Below are 9,006 nucleotides of genomic sequence, written 5' to 3'. Positions count from 1 at the left end.
CTCCTCCTCCTCCTCCTCCTGGTTTAACTTCTTTAGATCAGGGTTGGCTTAGAACTCAGAGAGACCCACCTGCCTTCACCTGAGTACACCACCGCTCGAGTACAAGGTCCTCTTTTAATTAAAAGAATGTAAACATCTTGGTGTGTATGTGCACACCAGTGTGTACCAGCCATGGCACTGTGATGGCCACAAGGAAGCTAGTTCTTTCCTACCACGTGGGCTCTCGGGACTAAAGTCACCATCAGGCTTATCAGCAAGCATGCTTTACAGCTGACCCATCTCCCTGGCCCCCTTCTCCCTCTTCCTATGTCTTTTTTTGAAGTCAGCCAAGCTGCTAAGCTTGTCTGCACTAACCCCAGGGCATTCTCATGCTTCTCTGAAGGTCCATCCCACCCCCATGTAGCTGCTCAGAGCTGACTATCACTAATTTTAAAACAATGTCTCATGGGCCAGGAAGATGGTTTTGCCAGTAAAGATATGTGTTGCCAAGCCTGACACCCTAAACTCCATTCCACATAATGGAAGAATTCACACACACACACACACACACACACACACTACAGGAACGGCTTTCTTCCTACCGCTTTCCCATGTCCCAGAAGCGACTGTGATTTCCAGCTTTCCTGCCTTGATTTTTTTTCTCAAACTCTAATAAAATGGTCCTTGAGCTTCCTTCCAAGTCTGTTTTTTAAAATTACTTTTATTTTATTGTGTGTTGCCTACATGTATGATGTAAGTACCTTATGCCAACAGACACCAGAAAGGGGGTTTTGGTTCCCCTGGAACTGGAATTACAGATGATTGTGAGCTGCTGTGTGGCTGGCTCCTCTGGAAGAGCAGCCACTGGTCTTATCCACTGTGCCATCGCTCTAACCCTTCAAATATGTTCTCAAATTCTTTTTGTTTATAAGTCTAATAAATTCAAAAGAGGACTCCATGTTCCCTGGTTATGTGCTCAGACAAACACATCAGCAGAGTAGAAGCCAGGAGGGAAGTGACCACCCTCTGACCCAAATCTACCAGGAGAGGGGTTATATCCATTCAAACATTCAACATCCACTAGAAGGCAGGGACCACCCCACCTTGATACCCTCAATTTCCCAGGGTGAGGGGCTACCCCAGCTCAGGAGAGGAGTGTTCATCTTAGACCATCCCCAGAATCTACAAGAGGGAAGTTCAAGTTCCATAGATACTCCAAAGGATCTAGAAGCCAGGGGTTCTGTCAGGATCAATTCAAGTCTTAACCAGAACTTACACAAGAGGAAACAGAAAGCCTGAATAGTGTTCTGTCTATCCCTAACATGCTGAAGAAAAAGCCTTGAGTTTATAGTCACATTCAGAGCTGCAATTTGCCATGCAGCCTCCAAATGAGTGGCAGAAGGATTAGGGAGGTGGGGTGGTATCAAGAGTAGATTTAAAAGTTGGGGGTGGGCAGTTTCCCAGGGATCCTACAGGGCAGAGACATGACTGGGGCTAGGTGTCACTGTCCCTGTGTAAACGAAGGGTCAAGCCAGAGGACACTGGTTTGAACAGGATAACATGCCCCACTAAGCCCCATCTGAACAAAGATGGAGCTGCAGAAGTCAGGCCAGCAGCCTCCCCTCCCCATGGATCAATGGAAATTAGGACACCCTTGTGGCTTGGCTGGAGGCCTCTGTCAACCTGATTGGTGGAAACAGCGACAGAAGAGAACAGTTTGGCTTGCTTACAGCATTCTTCCTTTTAATGCAGCTAAACCTTCTATAGCCTCAGAAAGGAATCTGGTCTATTAAAAGCTGTAGCCTGTGGGGCAGCTGGAGACCCACTAGTTGTCATCCAGGCCAGTCCCCACACCACATAGGGGACAGCAGCTCCTCACTGTGGGAGGTACTTGTCATCCCTGCTGACAGCACTACTTTCCTAGTATTTTGTGTTAAAAAATATATTTTGAGGCTGTGATGCTGGTGGGTGAAGTGAAAGGTTTCCAGTGAAAGATGGAAATGGATGGTCTTTGTTCAAGGTCATCTCCAGTTTCAGTTTCCTTAACTCCTCCTGAAGTTTCTTAGTCTTTGGGGAGAAGAGAAAGAGGTGTAAGTTAGATCAGACATGACAAATGAACCCCTATTTTGGTGCATAGGGGGTATGTACAGTGTGCACTCAGAATACCTTTTCCCCAAACACCCACAGACTGCATCTTAGTGTAGTCGCCTCAGTGGAGTGAAGGGGCCACACAACCTGGACATCTGGTAGTTCTTGTACCACCCTTTCCACAATTTTAGCAATCTTGTGAGCCACTTGCCACGGAGTCCCCCCAGCATGTCCCCCAAGACTCCTGTGCAGGCAGCAGTATGAATGGGGAAAAAAGAGAAACCCGCTGAGGCTGGTACCCCTGGTACCCCCCTGGTACCACACTGCCATGGCTTGTGGTGGGACATCACCCAAAACATAATCCCAGCCAAAGTTTCTAACTGCCCAGGAGCTGAGCCAGCCAGCCAGAGAGGGCCAAGGAAGGAAACTGCCCAGCCTGAGTCAGGTGTGTGCCTTGTGTTTCCTGTTCCCCAGCCCACCTGCCAAGTAGGAAACAGTGAACACACAGGAGAAGCCTGGTAGTCACAGGTGGGCTCTTCTTACCTCTGCCTGCCCAGTGTCTGTCTGCTGTGGCCAGCTGCCTGATCCTTAGGTCACCCTCACCCCTTCCGCTGGTCTCCTCAAGTCCAGCCCATCTTGGCCCAGTCCCAGAGATGCCCCCGCCCCGCAGAAGCCTCAGCCCAGTTGTGGGTGTGGCTGCTCTCAGGTCCACCCCACTCCAGTCAGCATTGCTGTTGGCTGCTTAGCATCTACCTCGCAGAGCCTCAGTTTGTGCCTGTCACTCAGTGTTTCCGAACTGGACACCGCTCCTAAGCCTCTGCTCCTGGACAAACCTGCCTCTCAACCAGGTGCTCTCGTCCTCTGGTCCCCTGGCAAATAAGGTCTTCTGGCTTTCCTTTCCTTCCCTTCCCTTCTTTTCTTTTCCTTGCTCTGCTTCTCCCTTTCAGACAACCTCTGAGGGCAGAATTTATTCTGTGTCCTCTGGAGAGGCTGGGCAGAACATGACACTTTTGTGGGCCTGCGTGTCCCCAATGGCATCATTTCTGCTGCTCTGGCCTCATCCTCCATGATCACTCTGGCAGTGGGATTGTTCAGTCCTTGGTCAGGACTTCAAGCTCCTAACAGGCAGCCTACCCTTTCTCTAACTGTGCTTTGTTCTCTTTTGAGACAGGGTGTTACGTAGGCTGTAGCTTGTGCCCCACTATGTAGGCAAGCATGACCTTGGACTCCTTATCCTCCTCCCTCTACTCCTAAGCCCTGGCATTGTAAGCATGTGGCAGCATGTCTTGTGCGCTGCAGAGCAGCCTCGGGGTTTCACACATGTTAGAGAAGCTAATTTTTTATTTTTAAATGTTCCCTTCACTTGCTCTGGCATCTCCTGGAATATGCTAACACATGCTGAACCTCCTGGACCAATCTTCTAGTTGTTGTTGCCTTAAAATCTGGTTTCAACTCTGTTGTTCACATCCCCTTTTCTTTACATTGTGCTTCCTGGGGCATTTATTTAATCTCATCTCCAGGCACTTGCTGTGTTTCTACCAGTGCCCAGGAACTAATGCTATCATCACTGTTGTCATCATCATCATCATCTTGCTCTTCACATTTTGTAGATGTGTTTGTCCTATGTGCATGAGTTTTTGCCTGCAGTATGTGTACCACCTGAGTGCCTGGTGCCAAGGGAGGTCAAAGATGGCACTGGGTCCTCTGGAACTGGAGTTAAACATGGTCGCAAGCTGTCATGTGGGTGCTGGGAACTGAATTTGGGTCCTCCAGAGGAGGAGCAGTGCTCCAGCCCTACTGTGTGTTTCTTAAACTTGTTATCTGTTTTTTCCTTCTGGCTTTCCTGCAGGCTTGCTGAGGCCTCTCCTGCCGGCTGGGTGCAGGCTGGTTCCCCATCCATCAGGAGAAGATCCCATTATCTCCAGACCTCATAGATGTCGCTGGGCACCCACTGGCCACTCTGAATCAGGTCGGTTCCAGGGAATACCTGTGTAGTCTGTTTGTCAGGAGAGTAAGGAAGGTTCTTCCTGCCTTGACAGGGGCAGCCTATCCGGCTGGGGGAGAGCAGAGGCTTTGTGACAGAGACAGCTGGATAGCCATGGAGTCATGGCTCCCTTTCCAGGTCCCTAGGATCCCAGGACCTGCTCACCTGGGTGACAGGTCCTTTCCAGAGCTCAGGCAGGCGTCACATGGCCATTGTCACCACACCTGACTCCCCAGGAAGGTCAGGTTCTGCTGGGTGGGTCAGTGGAGACAGTGGTGACTGCCCAGGGACAGACTCTCAGCTCTTACCTACTGTCTCCAGGTTTGCATATGTTTTTTTTTTTTTTTAACTTTTGTATTAGTTCTTTGAAAATTTTGTCCATCATGTTTTCATCATATTTTCCCCCTCTTCCGATTCTCCCCAGATCCACACCCCCGACCCACCTAACTTTGTGTCCCCCCACTAGAAATCTCATTAAGACCAATTTGTGCTTCCCAAATAGTTGTGGATGTGTGGCTCACTGAGGCATGGTGGATTGGCCAGGGGCTACACCATCACTTGGGGGCAGACCCCCTAGGGCATCCTCCCTCATACACCTATCGCTTGCCAATAGCCTCTCTGCTAGGAGTGGGATTTGGAACCAAATCTATGCTAGGATTTGGCCTAGGTTTGCATTCTTGTGTTCTGGGGTTCTATAGGGTAAATCTCACAACTAGCCGGTTCTCTGTCTGTCTGTCTGTCTGTCTGTCTGTCTCTGTCTCTGTCTCTGTCTCTCTCTCTCTCCATGCTCTTAATACTATATCTCCAGGGACTTTCTTCTTATAAAACTTTGCTGGCTCAGTTATTATGCCAAAGGTCAGATAACAGTGACTGAAAACCAGGGGTGTGGCTTCTTGGGGGAAGCCAGAGCCCAAGGCTGCAGACTCCCTGCAAGTGTGACTGGGCATCCACGGTTTTCACCTCAAAGCTGTTTTGCCTCCACTGTGCCTGTCTAGAAGAGCAGCTCCGTTGGTTGGTTGTTGGTTTTCTGGCTGTGGAGAGTGGTGATGAGTCTGGCTGTAAATGTGCAGCGCTGACTTGGAAGATTCCACCTCATGGTGGGGTTGAGGCCAGGGTCTACTTTTGTCTATCTGGACAGAATAGACATGGAGCCGCAGACAAGCTGTCAGAAAAGCCTGGTCTTGAGCCAGTGCCAGACTGACCCGGAACTAGGCAATGGCGGAGTTGTGGGCATCCAGATACCACTATCACAAAACCTCTGCTTGCTTCCAGCAGCTTCTTGTCAGCACAGGAAGGGCTTCTGCTCTGTGCTTCTCTCACAAGCAGGGACACTGAGGCACAGGGCGGATGCTGATGATGTCAATAACTATGGAGGGATGAGATTTAACTTCAAGAGTCTGGGGGAGAGTTTAGGGGCACTATTTGCTCTGTGTAGGAGCTCAGGGACATGGTCATACGGATCCCTGTGAATTTGGCACAGTGTTCTCTCTCTAGGCTACAGCAATGAGCCCTTTCCAAACAGTTCCCTTTCAGCCAGCACAGGGCTTCAACGACCATCTGGGTGTGAGGCCTTAAACAATGACTCCACAGACTCACGGAGTAGACCAGTTCTAGACCTGATGCCCATCCCTATCCTCAAAGGCCCTAAGCTATGTTCATCCCATTATGTCTGGTGCAGCTGAGGACTCAAAAATGTGGCCAGGCTATTTTTTCTGGAGCTGCCCTCTGCACCTACTACAGACACTGCATAGATGAAACACATGGTTAGAGGGTATGTACTCTGCAGTGGTATAAAGGATTCCCTTCCATTAGTGACACATTCCCAAACAGGCAACAGATACTCACAGTTTCCAGGTCCTGGTTGGCCGTCTTAATGTCTTGCATTGGGTTTGTACCCAGGAAACTTCGAGCGCGGATCTGCTGTGTGTGCTGCTTTATCTTGTCCTCCAGCTCTGCCAATGGTGAGGCACTGGAACACAGAGGCTTACTGTTTGAATGCTGACCTTAGGCTAGAAGTGCCCATTGCAATCAGAGGGACAGTACCTTTCCCCCGAAGTCCACTAGCCCTCCTGAGGCACCAGGTAGCTATGGCATGGCTCCTTGCCTCCCCCTAGAGATGCTGGGCTTGAGGCAATGTCTTTATCCACACAGCCACTATGTTTAAACACCCTCCAGTTGGGACTGGAGAGCAAGCTCAGAAGTTAAGAGCACTGTGGATCTTGCATAGGAACTAGGTTCAGTTCCCAGGACCCTCGTGGTGGCTAATAACCACCTGTAACTTGGTTACAAAAGATATGACACCCTCTTCTGGTCTCCTCGGGCACTATTCACACAAGGTACACAGACACACACGCAGGCAAAACACCCATACACATAAACATAAATCCCTCAAGTCCATGTGTGGCTGTGGGTAGCTAGGAGCTGGTTCTCTGCATGTGGAGAACAGCATTTCTTGGGTAAAACAGATTTACTAGATTTATTGAAACTTTAGACAGAGCAGAATGTCTCATTGACCTGAGATTTTTAAACGCATTTCTATCTCTGTTAACTATGACTCTAAGGTTACTATTTCTTGACTGTAGATGCAATGATTTAGAATGGCAGAAAGAGGCCAGGAACCTCTCTGGCTAATGCAGGGAACCCCTTCCCATCCCATCCTGCACACTTAGCTCTCTGCTACCTGCACTGGACACTGCAATGCTTCTCCAGGGTCTCAGTGGCTTGGCTCAGATCTCTCCCCTCCCCAGTTGGGTCTTTTATAGCTGTCCTGAGCTACAGATGGGTCTGCCAACTGGCCAATTGACATTCCACTATCCTTGTTAGTAGCCTAGTGTTCCTCTGGACAGGGGTTCTGATACTAGGACGTCAAATCCTAAGGTACCATGAACTGGCCTTCTCATGGGTTTTCCTGTCTTTCTTTTGGCAGAAGCCATACCCAACATACCACTATGGGAAGGTTAGGGGTAGCCCTGAGGGCTGAAAGGTCAGGGATAGGGGTGAGACAAGTGCTCAGGCACTGGAATAGCTGGGGCAGGACTGGGGGTGGGGCTACAGGAGTACCCCTGTGTGTGTGTGTGTGGGGGGGGTCTTCTAAGACTTCCTGATCATCTGGCAGGGTGATAGAACTCCAATCCAAGAGCAGGGACCATGTCTTCCCAGATTGTTCACTGTGCTGAGTACTCACATAGGGCTGGACACTCAGAGGCACTCAGCTGGGGAGCCCAGAATACACAACTGTCACTAACCTTATTTCTATAGTCTTTTGTGCTGTCCCCTCTCCGCTGGGCTTCACTTTCTCAAATGGGCTCACTGGCATTTTCTCATAGTCTGTCATATCTGTGGCAAAGGGAATCTTCAATGCCATCTAAAAGAAACCACAACAAGGTATTCCCATCAATGGGCGAGGAGGCTGCTCTTACCTCAGGCCCACTTGCCAGGCTCGTGAGCTTTCCCTCCACCCTGCTAGGCCACCCAGGGTCTACACAGAGGAGAGGACATTCTTTACCAACATCCCCACATTGCTCAAAGGCCCCGACAGCACAGGTTGGAGTACAAGCAGTGTTGACCAAGGAACACTGGTATGCTCAAGGTTGCTAGAGTTGACCCAGGATACCCTGAGAGTCTGTCACATGACAGAAGACACACGGCTAACCCAAGTCATTCATACAGGTGTGAATTAGCTTTAAAATCACAAAGCTTCAAGTTAATACATAAGTGCTGATACAAACTGAGTATACCAAGTACAGGCCTTAAACTTGGCCAGCCTGCCAGCAGGATAGCGTTGCTGGCCATGGATCTACATATCTACATATCTACAGGTGATAAACCTACAGGTGTCTCCGTTGTCCCCCCCATTCTGAGGGATACCAGGGCATGTCCAGATGTGCTATTTGGCATAGTCACATGCACATGCGTGTGCACACACACACACACACACACACACACACACACACACATTCCAGCCCTCAAGGCCAAGTAGTGCTAGATCTTTCAACAGTGCTCTCAGTGTGTCTCCAGGACATTCCACAGCCCTTTTGCCATGTTGCCACAGTGGCCCTCGTCTCTGATCTCACTGAGCTGTGGGAACAGGGCATGGGGAGATGGGCCCGGCCCAGAGCAGAGAATTATGTGCTCTCTGTAATATTAAGGGGTTACTTGGAGTCATGAAAACAGCCCACTCCTCACAGCCTCCACCCCAGGCACACCTCTTATTTCTAGACAGCCTGATGACACTCAAGCTTTACAGCCACCCATACCCTATTTGGCCTTCCTTACCCACTGTAGTCCGCGGAGACACTGGACTGGCAGCAACCCTGCCTTCTGCCCTATAGCCTGGGTCACCTTGTCTCCTGATTGCTGTGGCCTTCCTCCAGGGCCTCTCTACTCCCAAGTCACAGACTTATCAAATCCAGGCTAGTCTCCAAATTCTCCTCTGACTATGACCCAAGAGATCTCCTGTCTGTTTCCAGCTTCTCATGCCTACCCAGTGCCTGTACCTTCTTTTAACATTTTTTTTTCTTTTTTGTTTTTGAGACAGGGTTTCTCTGTGTAGCTTTGGCTGTCCTGGAACTCACTCTGTAGACCAGGCTGGCCTTGAACTCAGAAATCTGCCTGCTGGGATTAAAGGTGTGCACCACCACACCAGGCTTGCCTGTACCTTCTTTGCTCTGCTCAGTCTCAAGAGCCAAGCAAGACTCAGCCCTAATCCTGGCTCCTTCAGGACCTGAGCTGTCTTGTTTACTCTTAATATTGGAGGCAAGGAAACTTCATATTTGGTTTTGGACCCTGGGACAAGAGACTTAGGTGCATATTTTACACATTAAAGCAGACCTGGCTTCCAGGTTTTCCCTGAATCCCTCAGTCCCTACCTGGCATACCCTGCCCCCCAACTCTGGGCTCTCTCTCTCCTCTCCCCCTCCTCCTCCTCCTCCTCCTCCTCCCCCTCCTTCTTCTTC

General features: G+C 49.8%; 1 protein-coding gene across 1 annotated transcript in view; it reads right to left on the bottom strand.

Moving 5' to 3' along the window:
• Positions 1-1,701: 1,701 nt before the first annotated feature.
• Lrrc27 (leucine rich repeat containing 27) overlaps positions 1,702-9,006 on the bottom strand; it is a 27,911-nt gene continuing 20,606 nt past the window's right edge. The window contains exons 9-11 of the mRNA XM_021194701.1: positions 7,297-7,415; positions 5,897-6,020; positions 1,702-2,046 (exon numbers count right to left, since the gene is read on the bottom strand). Coding sequence (XP_021050360.1) covers positions 1,900-2,046; positions 5,897-6,020; positions 7,297-7,415 — 390 coding nt within the window. The 3' untranslated portion in view covers positions 1,702-1,899. The remainder of the gene's footprint in view (positions 2,047-5,896; positions 6,021-7,296; positions 7,416-9,006) is intronic.

Source organism: Mus pahari, chromosome 1, assembly GCF_900095145.1.
Source record: "Mus pahari chromosome 1, PAHARI_EIJ_v1.1, whole genome shotgun sequence".
Taxonomy (NCBI): domain Eukaryota; kingdom Metazoa; phylum Chordata; class Mammalia; order Rodentia; family Muridae; genus Mus; species Mus pahari.
This window is presented reverse-complemented; position numbering and strand designations above follow the sequence as displayed.